The sequence below is a fragment of the Cetorhinus maximus genome, unplaced genomic scaffold (assembly GCF_964194155.1).
Source record: "Cetorhinus maximus unplaced genomic scaffold, sCetMax3.hap1.1 HAP1_SCAFFOLD_4115, whole genome shotgun sequence".
In the NCBI taxonomy this organism is placed as follows: domain Eukaryota; kingdom Metazoa; phylum Chordata; class Chondrichthyes; order Lamniformes; family Cetorhinidae; genus Cetorhinus; species Cetorhinus maximus.
The window spans coordinates 1-19198 of record NW_027600020.1 but is presented as its reverse complement, the minus strand read 5'-3'; the positions used below and the strand labels follow the sequence as shown (position 1 = coordinate 19198).

The following is a 19198-nucleotide window of genomic DNA, read 5'->3' as shown; positions in this document are numbered from 1 at the left end:
TCAGGGATTGAGGAGCCACATAGACGCTGTCAGACCTGCAGAATTTCGACAGCATTTTCTGTTTTTATTAGCAATTTCCAGCATCCGAGGTGTTTTGCTTTTCATCTGGAGAATAGGGTGGGGCTGGGGGAAGGAGAGCTGGATATCGTCACAGCGCTGCATCGGACTGGGGGGGGGAGGTCCTGTGCGCACACAAGTCAGCGATCCCACCCACCGGGAACCCGGCGGAATAGATGCACCATCCCGAGAACCGTCTCTTCATTCCGACGCTTTTACTCGGTTCCGGGGACGGCTCGTGGATCACCCGAGACAGGGAAAAAAAACCCCGCCCGGGGTGGGGTTTGAACTGAAAACACAAGTGAATAGAGCAAAAGCAGTCAACCCGCTGTCACAATCACTCCACGCGCAGACAGGGAGCAGTTCTTCCACCATCCCGTGGGTCTGAGAAGCAGCGAAACACGGTTTATACACGAATTCTCAGGGGGGGGACTCTGATTTGCTTAACGTCATTAACAGGGTTATACCATTAAAGGAGGGTCTGCTGTACCCAGGCTCGAGTCTAAAGCCCCAAGTCTTGAGCTCTCCAATCAATTCACAAGGACTCCAAACCAATGTGTTTGTAAAATCACCTTTATTTAAAAAGAGCACATTTTAAAAGAAGGTACAATAAGACCAGGCTGAACAAGCCTGTTGACAATTCCTCTCTCGGGCCACCCCAAGCCCCTCACTGCTTCCCCCACCCCCACCTCCCCCAAGCAGCATTTATCTTCTAGTTGACTTGCTGCATCCCATCGAGGCCCCCCCCCCCCCCCCCCATTCACAGGCTTTCAGGGAAAACCTTCTACAGAAACAGGCCATTCGGCCCATCTGCTCCATGCTGGTGTTCCTGCTCCACATGAACCTCCTTCCAACCCCCCCTCCCACCCCCCCCACCCCCATATCAACAGATCCTTCTGCTCCCTTTCCCCTCGTGGGTTTACCAGGCTCTCAAAACTCTCGAAGTTGGTTCAAGTCCGTTCACGATTGATCTTGTTTCGCCGTGTGACATCCTGTAACAGGGAGAAATCCAGGTTAAGAAGCCGAACCTTAGCTCAGATCTGTTGCAAAGTAGCTCAGTTATCAAGATTTTTTTTTAAAACATGTACGTGGCCCATTGGTTCACAACTCGCTCTCCCTTCCCCATCACATCATCGCTTAACACAGACTGTCTGTCACCCTATCCACTCCCTCCACCACCGACGCACAGTAGCAGCAGTGTGTGTACCATCTACAAGATGCACTGCAGCAACTCACCAAGGCTCCTTCGACAGCACCTTCAAAACCCACGACCTCTACCACCTAGGTCAAGGGTAGTAGACACATGGGAACACCACCACCTGCAAGTTCCCCTCCGAGCCGCTCACCATCCTGACTTGGAAATATATCGGCCGTTCCTTCACTGGGTCAAAATCCTGGAACTCCCTCCCTAACAGCAACTGTGGGTGTACCTACACCACAGGGACTGCAGCGGCTCACCACCACCTTCGCAAGGGGTAATTAGGGACAGGCAATAAATGCTGGGCCCAGCCAGCAACGCCCACATCTCATGAACAAGTAAAAAAGCCCCATGCTGACTGGTATATGAAGAGACTCCCTTATCCCGAGTGTCTCCACCCCACCCCCTCTTGCCAGTATTTCTCACATCTTCCCACTGTACACATTCATTAAGGCAGCTCCAATCTGTGAGGGGGGCACTTGGGAGCTTCAAATCCCACCATGGGGGCTGGGGAAAAGGATAGAGCACGTCTGGACATAGTGCGATCCCTGTAACCAGGTTTGTCTCAGCCAATGAGGATAGGACCAGAAGATGGCAGCTCACTGGTACCGAAGACTTTAGCACTGAGATTACTCTCCCTCTCTTACACACACGCACAGGCCACAGACAGACACAGGCGTGTCAAGAACTGGAGGGGCAAAGGAACTACCTTCCCTTAAACAGGGTCCCGAGGCGGTGACCCACCTGGACCCATGGTCCGGAATGCGGGCACTATCGGTCTGCAACACTGCTCAAACCCATAGCCCCTACTGTCAGAGCAACTCGGGAATTTATAGCCACATCGCTGTGGCTCTGGAGTCACATGTAGGCCCAGACCGGGTAAGGACAGCAGACTTCCTTTCCCTAAAGGGCGTGAGTGAACCAGATGGGGTCACGGACACCAATCACAGAAAATGGCTCCTCCTCCAGGATAAAGGACATTCTGGGACAATGTGTGTTGTGAAAGATGCTGCCCTTTAAAGAGTTAATGCCGGATTGACTGAAAAGCATCCTTTTTACAAGAAAGGGTAATTAACGTCAAGGGAGGGGGCAGGAGAGCACCAAGAAAATTGTAAACCTCTTGACCCCGGTAACTGTCTACAAAAAGGGGTCACACGGATTTATGGCTCTGAAGAGAACGACCACACCTGGAATGGAGTTTTAAAAAAAGTGGGGTTTGGTTTTGCTTTGAGAAGAAGAGCGGCTCTGGAGAGTCACACAGACCCGAAACGTTAACTCTTGGTCTTTCTCTCCACAGATGCTGGCAGACCTGCTGAGTTTTTCCAGCATTTTTTGTTTGAGAAGGAAGACAAGCAGCCTTTTTGCAATCCAGAGCCAGGCCAACAGCCACGAGTGAATGTAAGCAGCTGCTCCCCAAGTTGCCGCGTGCAGCAATAGAGTGCCTGCGAGTGCTCCTCAAACCCGCCTGGAAGGGCAGTGCCAGACTCATTGACTGTTTCCCGGATCAATGCAGAGAGACACCGAATGCCATCTCAAGGACTCCCTTTCCATTGAACCATTGGCCAAATTTCTCCATTTATATCTTTTATTTCAGTGTTTTTTTTGTGTGTATCTGTATCTCCAAAGAGTAATTAGTATAATTTCATATTCCATATCGTTTTGTTGATCAGCTTTGCCTCGGTGTTCGACAAGACTTTTTTTTTAAACCAATGAACAAAATTTGTTATTTTATCGAAAGCAGCCAGGTTAAAGTCTCTTTTATTCCCGGTAAGAAGAGTGAAGGTAAGTAACTGGACATTTTGGTGAATGAATTGACCAACTGGATACTCCTCCCGCCTGGGTCATAACACAATCAGTGATAGTGGTCAGGGTCACCGTTACTGAGACTAGCTTTATAATTGCAGATTTATTCTTCATCGGATTTAAACCCCACCAGCGGCCGTGGTGGGATCTGAACCCGTGTTCCCACCCAGCCTCGGGATTCCTAGTCCAGTGATATTACCACTGCTGCACCGTCTCCCTCTATGGGCAACAATCGCCAGTGATGATCACAAAAATGGAATTAAAAATCTCTCGTTTCAGGATGCTCAGTGTAAGACTAACCATGAACTCATGGGGCTCTCTCTTTTTTGGGGGGGGGGGGGGGGTAAGGGTTAGAGGAGAGAAAGATAAAGACAAACTTACCGGCCAGGATAACACTGTCCTCTCCAGTGAAGAGGCAAGAATCACATTGCAAGGTTTCTGTCAGGTTACACTGCTCCTGCAGTGACTAGAGGCACTATTTAATGGAATTCAAACCCCCATCAGTTACTGTACAGGACCCCCACCCCCAGCACCTTATCTAATATTTATTACTCGTCTGCTAGCGGAGAGGAAAGGCATCAGCCTAATCCTGTAAGACAAGTTTAACAACTTGACCATTTTTTATTTTAAACCGGCCTGCTTCACAAGGCCGAGAGGCCTTTTCGAAGTAAGCAGCGCTGCCTAACTGCTACAAGCTGCTTTTCAGCGAAGGATGAACTGAGACTGTATCTAGTGCAAGACATTCCTAAGCCAGGCCAGGTGGACGAGAGGATCTGGGAAGCAAACGCCCAGCCATCTCACACGCTGATCAGGAACTGAACTCGAGGGTGGGCTTTGACTCCATGGTTTCAGACAAAGAACTCCACACATACCGGCGGACATTTTGTATTAAAAACTTCTTTAGGGCAGTAAGGACCTGCCAATGTAGCGTCTGGGCTCACTCCTAGTTTTGTGGGGCAGGCGGGAGGGAAGGAGAAGGCATAAAAGATGTGATGAGAAAGACGCTGCTTGCTTCAGTCAGGAGCCACTTGCCAATTCAGGAGGCACACTGCTGAACCGACCAGCTCCTACCCCATCCTAGGCCCTCAAAGCTTGTGCATCATGGTTCAGCAGCAGCCCAATCACCAATGGGCCAATGTAACCCAGTAACCGGTGCATTTAATTGGAAGCTTGCCAGTGAAGCATCAAGTACAGGAATGTGCAGGCCAATACCCCAGTGACAACCCCCACCGTCCCCTTAGAAACCCTGCAATGTGTCTTGGCTCCGCTACTGGACATTATTCAACTTCACAAGCCTGCGAAGAGACAAAAAGACAAGATTTAGTGACACTCTGTCGCTACTGAGCAGCAACACATTGTATAGTTTAAAAAATAGCACTGTTCACTTCAACTAGCAGGATTATAATCCAGTAACCACCAGGATTATAATGCAGTAACCACAAGAAAGAGGCGGTGGCCATTCGGCCCATCAAGCCTGCTTCGCTATTCAATACGATCATGGCTGATCTTGGACTGCAACTCCACTTTCCCGCCCACTCCCCAACTCCCTGACACCCCCAAATATCTCAGCCTCGAGTATACACGATGGAGCATCCACAACCCTCTGGGATAGAGAATTCCAAAAATTCACAACCCTCTGAGTGAAGAAATTTCTCATCAGTCCTAAATAATTGGCCCCTTATCCTGACACTGCCCCCACCCTCCCCCCGCCGTGTTTTAGATTCTCCAACCAGTGGAAACAATCTCTCAGCGTCCACCCTGTCAGAATCTTGTAGGTTTCAGTGAGATCGCCTCTCATTCTTCTAAACGCCAGAGAATATAGACCCAACTCACTCAGCCTCTCACCCCAGGGATGAATCTAATGGACCTTCACCATACCAGCTCCAATGCAAGTATATCCTGTTGTGGATATGGTGACCAGAACAGCACGCACTACTCCAGGTGTGGCCTCAAAGCCCTGTACGAATGCAGTAAGATTGCTTTACTCCTGTACTCCAATCCCTTTTGCAATAAAAGCCATTTTACCTTCCTCATTGCTTGCTGTGCATTCCCTGTACGAGTACACCCCAAGTCTCTCTGAATAGCAACATTTACAAGCTTCACATCTTAAGAAGTATTCTGCTTTGCTATTCTTTCAAACAAAATGAATGGCCTCACCCCCCCCTCAACATTACACTCCACCAGCCACCTTGGTTCTCCACTCACAACCTGTCTACATCCCTTTGTAACTTTAAGCTGGGGACATGCAGATCGGAATATTCAATCGCCAGACTCTGCTCCTGTAGTTTATTCCACCCCCAACCCGCGGCAGGGCTGGACTGTCCAGAGCATCGCGCCAACCCCAGAGAATCGAGGTGTCTCAGCCAATGAGGATAGGACCAGAAGATGGCAGCTCACTGGTACCGAAGACTTTAGCACTGAGATTACTCTCCCTCTCTTACACACGCACAAGTCACATTCAGACACAGGCGTGTCAAGAACTAGAGGGGGGCCACAGCTTTACCTTGAAGCAGCAGCGAGGAAAGCTCCCCGAGTCTATCCACTCCACACCAATGGCAAACCCCTCCGCCCAGAATGGTGTAGCAGGTCAGAACAAAGACACAGGCAGCCACAAGCATGAGCTCTGTAGGTGCCTCCCATGAAATGTGAATGACGTTTTATTAAAAGGAGTCACTGGCCAGTTTTACAACCTTCACTAAAGTAGGAAATATTCTACCAGACAATATTGCCAGAATTAAACTTTAGTGCCTTTAGCCCAATAAAACAATCCCGAGGTGCTCCACAGGAGTGTTAGAAAACAAAATTTGATCCCGAGACACAGGAGGAGATATATGGGACAGGCAGCCAAAAGCTCGGTAAAAATGGTTTTAAGGAGTATCTTAAAGGAGGGAGGGAGGGGTGGAGAGGTTTAAGGAGGGAATTCGAGAGCTTAGGGCCCCCAGGTAGCTGCAGGCACAGCCGCCAATGGTGCAGCGATGGGAATCAGGGGATGCTCAAGAGGCTGGAATTGGAGGAGCACAGGGATCGTGGAGGGTTGTAGGAGGTTACAGAGATAGGGAGGGTTGTAGGGGCTGGAGGAGGTTACAGAGATAGGGAGGGTTGTAGGAGCTGGAGGAGGTTAGAGGTGGGGAGAGTTGTAGGGACTGGAGGAGGTTACAGAGATAGGGAGGGTTGTAGGAGCTGGAGGAGGTTACAGAGATAGGGAGGGGTGTAGGGGCTGGAGGAAGTTACAGAGATAGGGAGGGTTGTAGGGGCTGGAGGAAGTTACAGAGATAGGGAGGGTTGTAGGGGCTGGAGGAGGTTACAGAGATAGGGAGGGTTGTAGGGGCTGGAGGAGGTTACAGAGATAGGCAGTGGCAAAGCAAGGGATGAGAATTTTTAAATGAAGACTTGCTTGACCCAGGAGCCAATGTAGCTCAGCAAGCACAGGTGAGCAGGGGGGGTTGGTGGGGGGCAGCAATTGGTGACTGGGGCTTAGTGCAAGTTAAGGCAGAGACAACCCACTATAGAAAAATGAAAGCCACCTTGACAGCAGGACTAGATGCTCTGGAACAAAAGGACGGACGAGGAAGGTTCCCAAATACCACGAAGGGCTTTGGAGTGGGTGAACAGACCGAATTTCTCTGCTGGGGAGTCAGTCAGGTGAGGGGGGAAAAACCACCTTAGCCAGAATATGGATCACTTTAGTGCAGAGGCCGTGATACGCGTCACAGGAAGGCTGGCTGGTAGGGCACGAACAGGAGGGAGGAAGACACTTAACCTGCTCCACCATTCAGTGAAATCATGGACATCCAGCAACCTGACTGCCCCATACCTTCCTTACCCCCTAATACCCTGGTGAAATAAATCCACAATCTTAACTTTAAACTCCGCATCAATTGCCAATGGCAGACAGGAACTCCAAACACCACCCCCCCCCCAACTCTGCTTCCCACTCCTCAAAACTGGGACCCAACCCTACCCTCCAACTCCCCCCATGAATCAGGCCTGGGGACCCCATGGGTCTGGCTTAAGATGGGAGCAGACACACCACGTGGTCAGTGAGACATCCCATTCCCCCCATCACCCCAAGCCAAGGCGCATGCGGCCTCCCCGTCTCCGTGCCCGCGCATGCGCCTCTACCACACCACCACCCTCCTACCCCAGGGTTATCAAAACGGCAAAATAAAAACAGAATTACCTGGAAAAACTCAGCAAGTCTGGCAGCATCGGCGGAGAAGAAATCAGTCAACGTTTCGAGCCCTCATGGCCCTTCAGCAGAACTGAAGCATAGTTTCAACAAGGGAGAAATATAAATTGGTTTAAGGTGGGTGGGGGGGAAGAGACACATTGAGGGTGTGGTGTGAGCAGATAATCAAAAGATGTCAGAGACAAAAGGGTCAAAGAGGTGTTGAAGGTGGTGGTCTTTGTCTGAGAAAAGTGCTAATTAAGAATGCAAGACAGGATATTCAAAGTACAGCTCTAGTGGGGGTGGGGTGGAAAGACTAAAGGTTTTAGTTTTAGATTTAAAAATAATGGAAATAGGTGGGGAAAGAAGAATCTATATAAATTATTGAAAAAAAAGGCGGGTGGGGGGGGAAAAGAAACGGGGTGGGGATGGGGGGAGGGGGGTTTAAGATCTAAAGTTGTTGAATTCAATATTCAGCCCAGAAGGCTGTAAAGTGCCTAGTCGGAAGATGAGGTGCTGTTCCTCCAGTTTGCGTTGGGCTTCACTGGAACAATGCAGCAAGCCAAGGACAGACATGTGGGCAAGAGAACAGGGTGGAGTGTTAAAATGGCAAGCGACAGGGAGGTTTGGGTCTTTCTTGCGGACAGACCGCAGGTGTTCCGCAAAACGGTCGCCCAGTTTGCGTTTGGTCTCTCCAATGTAGAGGAGACCGCATTGGGAGCAACGTTGCTCCCAATGCGGTCTCCTCTACATTGGAGAGACCAAACGCAAACTGGGCGACCGTTTTGCGGAACACCTGCGGTCTGTCCGCAAGAAAGACCCAAACCTCCCTGTCGCTTGCCATTTTAACACTCCACCCTGTTCTCTTGCCCACATGTCTGTCCTTGGCTTGCTGCATTGTTCCAGTGAAGCCCAACGCAAACTGGAGGAACAGCACCTCATCTTCCGACTAGGCACTTTACAGCCTTCTGGGCTGAATATTGAATTCAACAACTTTAGATCTTAAACCCCCCTCCCCCCATCCCCACCCCGTTTCTTTTCCCCCCCCACCCGCCTTTTTTTTCAATAATTTATATAGATTCTTCTTTCCCCACCTATTTCCATTATTTTTAAATCTAAAACTAAAACCTTTAGTCTTTCCACCCCACCCCCACTAGAGCTGTACTTTGAATATCCTGTCTTGCATTCTTAATTAGCACTTTTCTCAGACAAAGACCACCACCTTCAACACCTCTTTGACCCTTTTGTCTCTGACATCTTTTGATTATCTGCTCACACCACACCCTCAATGTGTCTCTTCCCCCCCACCCACCTTAAACCAATTTATATTTCTCCCTTGTTGAAACTATGCTTCAGTTCTGCTGAAGGGCCATGAGGGCTCGAAACGTTGACTGATTTCTTCTCCGCCGATGCTGCCAGACTTGCTGAGTTTTTCCAGGTAATTCTGTTTTTATTTTGTTTTGGATTTCCAGCATCCGCAGTAGCTTTTAGCTTTTTGTTTTTATCAAAACGGCAACCGCCTCGCCGTGCCGGCACTGCGCAGCCGCACGGCCAGCCGAAGCCGTCGGCTCGCAGCAGCGAACGCACGAAAGAGGCGGCGGCGGTGAGCCGGGAAATACGCGTAAAATGAGGCAGCAGACATTTCCCACGCTCCACCCAACCCAGCCTCGCTTATCCATTTTGATAATAATTGTCATCGTGGCTATAAAGCACACATCACACCCTCCCCCCCCTCCCTTCCTTACCGACTTCCTCCAGCACCGAAGGAGAAAAGACTGGGCGGCGCCGTGCCCGCTCCTTTTATAGCAGCTCCTTGCCAACGAGCTGTCACCGGAGCAAGAGGCTACGTCTGCTGCTCTTCAGCGCCCCCTGATGCTTGGGAGACCCCTCCCCACCCCGCCCAGTCATTGTTCAAAGCAACTTCTGCATCCACAATGCTGTACACACCAATGGAAGTACTCAGCAACACAACAAGAATTATTGAGTAGCTAAGGGGCAAGCTCGAGTTATTCTTTCCTTGTCTGATCAAGTATTTTTTTTATATATTTCAAACTTTAGGCTGCCTCTGACCTTTCCTTGCAGGGCCTCCCACCCAGGATTTAGCCTGCACTGAGGTGCAACCCAATAAATGGCTCCTTTCCCTCCTCCCTTATGTGACTGTAATACAGCTCCACAGTCTTCAAGATGCACTCCATTACCTTCCCCCCACCACCAAGGGATCAGTCCCCTCGCAACCGAGAGAGGAATTGTCAATCGGCTATTCAGCCACAGCAGGCATCGCAGTCAGGTTCATTGTTGCAACACGCAGAAAAAACGCACATTTTCCAATCTCCATCGTTTGCCCCTCGAAGCCGGTCAAGTACGTGAGCCCCTGCGGTTTCCTCCCTGTCCCCATGTGCGTACCTGTCCGCAATGGGTCAGGGGATGATCCCAGAATCTAGGCCTCCAAGGTGGAATGGTGCCCTGCGACCTCTTTCTGCATTACAGTGCTCCATAGAGACCCCAGGAGTGTGTCAGTATTTATAGGGGGGGTCGCCAGTGAGTGTGTCAGTATTTATTAATTCATTTATGGGATGTGAGCGTCCCTGGCTAGGTCAGCATTTATTGACCATCCCTAATTGCCCTTAAGAAGGTGGTGGTGAGCCGCTTTCTTGAATCGCTGCAGTCCATGTGGTGTAGGTACACCGCCAGTGCTGTTAGGGAGGGAGTTCCAGGATTTTGACCCAGCAACAATGAAGATAGGGTGATATATTTCCAGGTCAGGATGGTGAGTGGTTTGGAGAGGACCTTCCAGGTAGTGGTGTTCCCATGTGTCTGCTGCCCTTGTCCTTCTGGATGGTAGAGGTCGTGGGTTTGGAAGGTGCTGTTGAAGGACCATTGGCGAGTTTCTGCAGTGCATCTTGTAGATGGTACACACTGCTGCTACTGTGCGTCGGTGGCAGAGGGAGTGAGTGTTTCTGGATGGGGTGCCAAACAAGCGGTTCTGCTTGGTCCTGGACGGTGTCGAGCTTCTTGAGTGTTGTTGGCAGCTGCACTCATCCAGGCAAGTGGAGTGTATTCCATCATACTCCTGACTTGTGCCTTGTAGATGGTGGACAGGCTTTGGGGAGTCAGGAGGTGAGTTACTCGCCACAGGATTCCTAGCCTCTGACCTGCTCTTGTACCCACAGAATTTATATGGCTAGTCCAGTCTGGTTTCTGGTCAATGGCAACACCCAGGATGCTGACAGTGGGGAATTCAGTGATGGTAATGGCATTGAATGTCAAGGGGCAATGGTTAGATTACAGTGAATCCCCAGAAGTCTGTCAGTATTTACAGGGGGTCCCCAGGGAGTGTGTCAGAATTTAAAGGGGGTCCCCAGGGAGTGTGTCAGTATTTACAGGGGGTCCACGGGGAGTGTCAGTATTTACAAGGGGTCCACGGGGAGTGTGTCAGTATTTACAGGGGTTCCCCAGGGACTGTATTAGTATTTACAAGGGGTCCCTGGGGAGTGTGTCAGTATTTACAGGGGGTCCTGGGGGAGTGTATCAGGAATTACAGGGGGTCCCCGGGGAGTGTGTCAGTATTTACAGTGGGTCCCCGGGGAGTGTGTCAGTATTTACAGGAGGTAACTGGGAAGTGTGTCACTATTTACAGGGGGTAACCGGGGAGTGTGTCAGTATTTACAGGGGGTCTCCGGGGAGTGTGTCAGTATTTACAGGGGGTCCCCGGGGAGTGTGTCAGTATTTACAGGGGGTCCCCGGGGAATGTGTCAGTATTTACAGGGGGTCCCAGGGAGTGTGTCACTATTTACAGGGGGTTCCCAGGAAGTGTGTCAGTATTTACAGGGGGTTCCCAGGGAGTGTGTCAGTATTTACAGGGGGTCCCCGGGGAGTGTGTCAGTATTTACAGATGGTCCCCGGGGAGTGTGTCAGTATTTACAGGGGGTCCCCGGGGAGTGTGTCAGTATTTACAGGGGGTCCCCGGGAAGTGTGTCACTGTTTACAGGGGGTCTTGGGGGAGTGTGTCAGTATTTAGAGGGGGTCCCCGGGGAGTGTGTCACTATTTAGAGGGGTCCCCGGGGAGTGTGTCAGTATTTACAGGGGGTCCCCGGGGAGTGTGTCAGTATTTACAGGGGGTCCCCGGGGAGTGTGTCAGTAGTTACAGGGGGTCCCCGGGGAGTGTGTCAGTATTTACAGGGGGTCCTGGGGGAGTGTGTCAGTATTTAGAGGGGGTCCCCGGGGAGTGTGTCACTATTTACAGGGGGTCCCTGGGGAGTGTGTCACCTTTTACAGAAGAGCGGGATGTTGTAAAGCGCTGCTTTAAATCCTCTCGTAAAAAATCTTCAAATAAATAAATACTTTTTTTTAAACGTGGCCAAAGAGTGAGTGTCGAGACGATCGAAACAAACAGGATTTCTGTCTGGAGTGGGTTTTCTTCAAGGTGCTGTTAAACTGGCCTCACTGACCCCAGTGGACATGTTCCCCAACTTCATCCACAGCCGTACCCTGCTTTAACTTGCTGCTTCCACACTGATCCCTTCCAGAGGTTTGTGGATCAGGAGAGAGGCATGTCTTCCAGCCAAATCTGCCCCGGTCCTGATCTCTGGAATCAGACTGAATCGTCGAGAATTGGTAAAAGGAGAAATGTTCAGGGCTATGCGGGAGGGGGGGTGGGGGCAGTGAGGGGGGATGGTGGGGGGCAGCGGGAGGGGTTGGAAGAGGTGGGCGTGGGAGGGTAGCGGGGACTAATTGAGCAGGTCTTTCGATGAGCCAGCATAGGCATGATGGGCTGAATGGCCTACTCCTGTGTGCTCTATGATTCTACAGCGGATGCCAAAGAGTGAGATCCGGAGTGGATGGGGGAAGGGAGCGCCATTTACAGCGATGTTACTGTGACTCCATCCAAGATGGCCAAACCCAACACAGGCCCCAATGCCCCTCTTGGTCTGTGTTGACCCTGAGGTGAGTTTCCGACCCCACATCCTCTCCAGCAGCGAAACCCCCTCTGCTTCCGCCACTCTAACCCCCTCTCCTCCCCCCCGCCTTGGCTGATCGGCTGCCGAAACCCTCAACCGCGTCCTTTGTCGCCTTGACTATTCCTGAAGGACTCCTGGCCCGGCCTCCCCATCTTCAACCCTCTGTAAACCTGAGCTCACCCAAACCTCCGTGGGCCCGTATCCCGAATCCACACCAAATCCCTTTCACCCATCATCCCTACATTGGCTCCCGGTCCAACAACGCCTCGATTTTTAAACCTCCCATCCTTGTTTCCAAATCCCTCCATGACCTCCTCATGCACCCTGACCTCCTCCAGCCACGCAACCCTCCGAGATCTCTCTGCTCCTTTACGTATAGATTACATAGAATATACGGCACAGAAACAGGCCATTCAGCCCAACCAGGCCATACTGGTCCACTCAGGCCTCCTCCCATCTTTCCACATCTAAATCTACCAGCGTAACCCTCTATTCCCTCCTCCCTCACGTACTTGTCTAGTTTCCCCTTAAATTAATACTATTCACCTCAACCTCTCCCTATGGGAGCGAGTTCCACATTCTCCCCACTCTCCGGGTAAAGAAGGTACTCCTGAATTCCCGACTGGTGACAATCTTCTACTGATGGCCTCTAGTTCTGCTCTTCCCCACAAGTGGAAACATCCTTCGGTTCTGGGGTCTTATGCCCCCCCCCCCCACCCGATTTCCCATCGCTCCACCATTGGCGGCCGTGCCTTCGGCTGCCTGGGGGTCCTAAGCTCTGGAATTCCCTTCCTAAGCCTCTCCGCCTCTCTTTCTCTCTCCCCCTTTAAGACGCTCCTTTTAAAACTGACTTCTTTGACCGAGCTTTGGGTCACCTGTCCCTGGCTGGGGGTCAAATTCTGATTGATAACCAGCCCTCTCTGGGGACATTTTGTTACATCAAGACCCTGAGGGGGTCTTGACGGGGTGGGGGGGAACGTGGAAAGGACGTTTCCTCTTGTGGGAGAATCTAGAACGAGGGGGGTCACTGTTTAAAAATAAGGGGTCGCCCATTTAAGACAGAGACGAGGAGAAATTCTTTCTCTCAGAGGGTCGTGAGTCTTTGGAACTCTCTTCCTCAAAAGGTGGTGGAAGCAGAGCCTTTGAATATTTTCAAGGCAGAGGTGGATAGATTCTTGATAAGCAAAGGGGTGAAAGGTTATCGGGATTCGGCGGGAATGTGGGGTTGAGGTTACAATTGGACCAGCCACGATCTTATTGAATGGCGGAGCAGGCTCGAGGGGCCGAGTGGCCTCACTCCCGCTCCTAGTTGGCGTGCTCGTTTGTCAAAGGCACTACATAAATGCAAGGTGTTGCCGTCGGATTGGGCAGCGCGGTCTGCTTAACTCTCTAACACAACTGACGGTCACAGGCCAACCTCCACTGCCTGTTTACGTAGGCCGCAAACCGAACAGCTCGTAACAAATTATCCCGGGGATTTGGACAGAGAAGAGAAGAGAGAGAGAGAGAGAGATCCAGGTGTGGAAAGAGCAACCAGCTGTTTTATTGGTCAGAAAGTTGCCGCGTTGAGTCTGAGCGAGCCTCTACGGCCAGCGATTGGCCTCCATGGAACAACATTGGCCAACATCGGAACAACGGCTCCCGGGTCTTACAAAAGGGCGCAGAAGAATTTCTTCTCTCGGAAGGGGTTCTCGGAGGTGGGCACCGGGGTGATGAGGGGGTCCTCGTAGGTGTGGGCATCGCAGTACGCCATCAAGTCGGCTGCAGCTTTCGAGACCTGCCAAACAGCGAAGGGGTGGGTGGGGGAAACGGTAGAGTTGGAGAAAAGGAGAACAGCATTATTACCGTCGCCGCCGTTGCCCATGTTGGGAGGAAGAACTCGCATTTTTCTCTATCGCGCCATCCCACCGCTTCGGGACGGCCGGCGAAGCCTTTTCCAAGACGTGGGGGGGGGGGGCGCCACTTTGCGCACAGCAAGCTCCCGCAAACAGCAGCCGCATCGTGACCCGGATCCGCCCCCCGTTTTCGATGGGGAGAACGTTTCGAGTCAGACGGAGACCCGAAACGTCAGCCCCGTTTCTCTCTCCGCCCCCACCCCTGTCAGACCCGCCGAGTTCTTCCGGAATTTTATGTTTTTTTTGCTATCGAAGTGGGATCCCCCGACTGGGGGGGGGGGACAGGCGGTGGGGAGGCCTCAGTTTTAACACCTCAACCGAAAGACGACACCTCCGACGGTGCAGCCTTCTGCTGGCGCTGGTGGTGTCGGCCTAGGTTTGTGCGCGCGCGGGGCCCCTGGAGCGGGACTCTGACCCCACGACCTCCGGGCTCTTGAGGCAAGAGGGTAAGCCGGCCCTTTTAATCCCGGCTTGGCCTCTGCCTGCTCGGACGGACGGTGGGTTGGGGGTGGTGGGGGGTGGGGAGCGGCTTCGCCCACGGCGTCAAACTCGAGGCCGGGCCTGACGATCGGCAGGGTGAGGCGGCGTCTCGTGACGTAGCCCCTGCTGCTCGCCCGGGCTGGACGCAGGAGAGGCTCCGGAGCCTGTGTTTACCCACCCCCCTCCTTCCCCACCCCTCCCCCCGCCCCTCGGCCAGCGCCACTACAAGAAGCGGAGAGCTTGGCCGTGGGATCTTGCTGTGCGCAACACGGCTTCCGCGCTTCCTGCCTCACAGCGGCAGACACGGGTCGAAGAAAACGGCTTCGCCCGGCCACGCGAGCGCTCGGAACATGAGAAATAGGAGCGGGAGGAGGCCATTCAGCCCCTCGAGCCTGCCCCGCCGCTCAATAAGATCGTGGCTGATGTCCCACCGCGGCTGCACCTTGCCGACTATTCCCTAGTTCCCTCAATCCCAGGAGGCGGTGGCATAGTGGACTAGTACTCCGGAGAGCCAGGGTGATGCTCTGGGATACCCGGGTTCAAATCCCACCATGGCCGATGGTGAGATCTGAATTCAATATAAAAAAGACAAATCTGGAGTTAAAAGTCTAATGATGACCATAAAACCATCATCGATTGTTTATAAAAACCCCATCTGGTTCACTAATGCCCCCTTTAGGGGAAGGAAATCTGCCCTCCTTACCCGGTCTGGGCCTACATGTGACTCCAGACCCCACAGCAAATGTGGTTGACTCTGAAATGGCCGCTCCCTTCTCAAAGGCAATTAGGGAAGGGTAATAAATGCTGGCCCACATCCCGTGGGCAAATTAAATAAAACGCTGCAACATCCAAGCTCCCTGGGGTAGGCAATTCCAAATTTTCCCACCTTCTGGACGTCACAATTATTATTGTTTGTGGGAGCTTGCTGTGCGCAAATTGGCTCATTGCCAAGGCAGATCTTATCTGATCAGCATAACCTCAGTTATGAGGAGGGGGAGGCGGGACTAATCACGGCTGCTCTTTCAGAGGGCTAGCACAAGCACGATGGGCCGAATGGCTTCCCTCTGTGCTGTAAGTGTCTCATTCCAGTACCAGGCTCCAAGGGGTAGTTCAGTTACTCGGTCTCTGTCTAGGGAAGCAAGGATGGTGGGGTGTTTTAGTCCGGGACTTTCCAGACTGTTCTTGGGAAGAGTTACGTACCTTTATTCGATACATGCTGGCCTCAATTTTCAGCTGTTCCACTAGTTTGCGGGCTTGTGCTATGCTCATTGTGCTGTTCACAGGCGTATCTCCTTTGGGCATGCTTCTGTGTGAGAGAGAGAGACAGGGAGAGAGAGAGAGACAGGGAGGGAGAGAGAGAGAGAGAGAGGCAGGGAGGGAGAGAGAGAGACAGAGAGTGGAGACAGAGAGAGAGACAGAGAGAGAGAGACAGATAGAGAGAGAGGAGAGAGAGTGGAGACAGAGAGAGAGACAGACAGGGAGAGAGAGAGACAGGGAGAGAGAGAGACAGAGAGAGAGAGAGTGGAGACAGAGAGGAGAGAGAGAGAGTGGAGACAGAGAGAAAGAGAGGAGAGAGAGATAGACAGAGAGTGGAGACAGAGAGAGAGAGAGTGGAAACAGACAGAGAGTGGAGACAGACAGAGAGAGAGAGACAGAGGGACAGAGAGAGAGTGGAGACAGAGAGAGAGAGAGAGACAGGGAGAGAGAGAGAGAGAGAGAGAGACAGAGAGAGAGACGGAGAGAGAGAGACGGAGAGAGAGAGACGGAGAGAGAGACGGAGACAGAGAGAGAGAAATGGAGAGAGAGAGAGACGGAGATAGAGAGAGAGATGGAGAGACAGAGTGAGAGAGAGAGGCATAGAGAGACGGAGAAAGAGATAGAGTGAAAGAGAAAGAGACAGATAGACAGAGAGAGAGAGAGACGGATAGATAGAAACAGAGAGACAGATCGATAGAGAGACACACACAGATAAAGAGAGAGAGAGACAAATAGATAGACAGAGAGAGGGAGAGGGAGAGAGAGAGTAATTGTATCACACTGTACAAACTCCTTGAATCCTCTACACATCCACCTCACCCACCATTTGCCTGCTTCTGGAATCAAAATGATAGTGGTCAACATCTGCTTCGGTCCAGTCCAGGTGAGTATTGGCTATTTTCCCACAGCAGGCTTCGCAGCCTATCATTCTCCCCCTCAGATCCATACTTCCCCGCGGGGGTGACTGAGACAGCAGCCTCTCCGACCTGTTCCCGCCCTTCCTAAAAACAGCCCCGGAGCCTTGAGACCAAACGTAGACCCGAAACTGTATAGGGTATAGGGGGAGGCCATTCGGCCCCTTTGAAGCTTGCCGCCAATCGACCAGACCGTGGCTGCTCTGTCTCTTGGCTCCATCCATCCACACTGGTCACCTAACCCTGAATTCCCTTTGCCCAGCAAATATCTAAGAATATCGATCTTGAAATTTTACACAGCCTCCAAAGCTTTTTTTTTGGTGGGGGGGGGGGGAAGAGTTCCAGATTTCTACCCACCTTTGTGTGATAAAGCCTCTGAACCCTCAGGGACAGTTACTCTCCAGGCCAGAGAGGGGGCTTTACGCGGAGGACTCAACTCATTGATAAGGTGGCAAAGGGCCAGGATGATGGTAACATTGGGAATGTTTGAGGTACTGGTTGCGAGGAGGGGGCACTCTGATTGGACGTTTCAGCTCCCCCCCCAACACCAACACACTCCTAAACACTCTTCCCATTGGTCATGCAACCCATCCATTCGTGGGCTGGCCCTTCCTTCCCAGCCAGCCAATGCCTGGGTGGGTAATTCTTGACCCGCCAATCAGAAGCCTCTTCTTTCCCGCCTTTGCCCGCCCACGATTTTAGAATGAATTCACCAAAACGATCAAATGACCATCCACTCCCTCCACCACCGACGCACAGTAGCAGCAGTGTGTGTACCATCTACAAGATGCACTGCAGCAACTCACCAAGGCTCCTTCGACAGCACCGCCCAAACCTGTGACCTCTACCACCTAGAAGAACAAGGGCAGCAGACACATGGGGAACACCACCACCTGCAAGTTCCCCTCCGACCCACTCACCATCCTGACTTGGAAATATATCGGCCGTTCCTTCACTGTCGCTGGGTCAAAATCCTGGAACTCCCTCCCTGACAGCACTGTGGGTGTACCTACACCACAGGGACTGCAGCGGCTCAAGAAGGCGGCTCACCCCCACCTTCTCAAGGGGCAATTAGGGATGGGCAATAAATGCTGGGCCCAGCCAGCGACGCCCACATCCCACGAATGAGTAAATTTTTTTAAATGCCCCTCCCGCTCACGATCGCCACACCGTCCCCCCTGCCCGTGTCTGGTTACTCACCACCCACCCCCCATCTCCGGTGTCGCCCACTTCCGCACAAGCTCGCCCGAGACTGTACAACACTGTCACACACACACACAGACACACACCTTAACGCACAGCCCCACACCCACCCACCACCTGCACCCCTCCCACCTCACAACCCCTCAAGGCCTACCCTCTCCAACTCCCACCACCCCTTTCACCAAGCGACCCTCCCATTCATTGAGGAACGTCCCCCCCCTCCACCATCACAATTGCCCCTCTCATTTCCAACCCTGCCCCACAATTCCCCCTCTCCTTCCCACCCCCATCACAATTCCCCCTCTCCTTCCCACCCCCATCACAATTCCCCCTCTCCTTCCCACCCCCATCACAATTCCCCCTCTCCTTCCCATCCCCATCACAATTCCCCCTCTCGTTTCCACCCCCATCACAATTCCCCCTCTCGTTTCCACCCCCATCACAATTCCCCCTCTCTTTCCCGCCCCCATCACAATTCCCCCTCTCCTTCCCACTCCCATCACAATTCCCCCTCTCCTTCCCACTCCCATCACAATTCCCCCTCTCCTTCCCACCCCCATCACAATTCCCCCTCTCTTTCCCACCCCCATCACAATTCCCCCTCTCCTTCCCACTCCCATCACAATTCCCACTCCTATCACAATTCCCCCTCTCCTTCCCACCCCCATCACAATTCCCCCTCTCCTTCCCACCCCCATCACAATTCCCCCTCTCGTTTCCACCCCCATCACAATTCCCCCTCTCCTTCCCACCCCCATCACAATTCCCCCTCTCGTTTCCACCCCCATCACAATTCCCCCTCTCCTTCCCACCCCCATCACAATTCCCCCTCTCGTTTCCTCCCCCATCACAATTCCCCCTCTCGTTTCCACCCCCCACAATTACCCCTCTCATTTCCATTCCCCCATCACAAGTCCCCCTCTCGTTTCCACCCCCCACAATTGCCCCTCTCATTTCCATTCCCCTATCACAAGTCCCCCTCTCGTTTCCACCCCCCACAATTGCCCCTCTCATTTCCATTTCCCCATCACAAGTCCCCCTCTCTTTTTCCACCCCACCCCACCCAACTAAATCTCTCACCCCAGTCACACTCCTTGTTTTTAGCCCTCAGCACCATCCCGCTGCCCCGCTCCCCGTTTGGTGACCCGATACCGTTTAGTGAGGCAGACATTAAGGCGGAGGGAGGGAACCTTTCACAGCCAGTTCACCATCTGTTAACAAAAGAATGAACGGTTCTAATTCCACCTGCTATCGATGCTGACAAA

General features: G+C 52.3%; 1 protein-coding gene, 1 long non-coding RNA gene and 2 other non-coding genes across 4 annotated transcripts; all 4 read right to left on the bottom strand.

Annotated features, from left to right (window-relative positions):
• Positions 1-623: 623 nt before the first annotated feature.
• On the bottom strand, positions 624-8957 carry LOC144678362 (uncharacterized). The gene is made up of 3 exons (XR_013576058.1): positions 8883-8957; positions 3440-4343; positions 624-1049 (listed from the first exon to the last, which is right to left on the bottom strand). It is a non-coding gene; the product is annotated as an uncharacterized LOC144678362 (long non-coding RNA).
• LOC144678365 (small nucleolar RNA SNORA57) lies at positions 1814-1950 on the bottom strand. The gene has a single exon (XR_013576060.1). It is a non-coding gene; the product is annotated as a small nucleolar RNA SNORA57 (small nucleolar RNA).
• On the bottom strand, positions 5411-5545 carry LOC144678364 (small nucleolar RNA SNORA57). The gene has a single exon (XR_013576059.1). It is a non-coding gene; the product is annotated as a small nucleolar RNA SNORA57 (small nucleolar RNA).
• A 4741-nt stretch (positions 8958-13698) lies between the features above and the next one.
• On the bottom strand, positions 13699-15888 carry gng3 (guanine nucleotide binding protein (G protein), gamma 3). The gene is made up of 2 exons (XM_078538174.1): positions 15760-15888; positions 13699-13961 (listed from the first exon to the last, which is right to left on the bottom strand). Exons 1-2 carry the CDS (start codon positions 15859-15861, stop codon positions 13833-13835), a joined length of 231 nt encoding a protein of 76 aa, XP_078394300.1. The 5' UTR covers positions 15862-15888; the 3' UTR covers positions 13699-13832.
• Positions 15889-19198: the final 3310 nt, after the last annotated feature.

Excerpts from the sequence above, each read along its gene's own strand:
- gng3 (XM_078538174.1), bottom strand. The coding sequence starts at position 15,861 with ATGCCCAAAGGAGATACGCCTGTGAACAGCACAATGAGCATAGCACAA. Across the intron at positions 13,962-15,759 it reads CCAGCATGTATCGAATAAAG|GTCTCGAAAGCTGCAGCCGA; the intron begins GTACGTAACTCT and ends GCTGTTTGGCAG.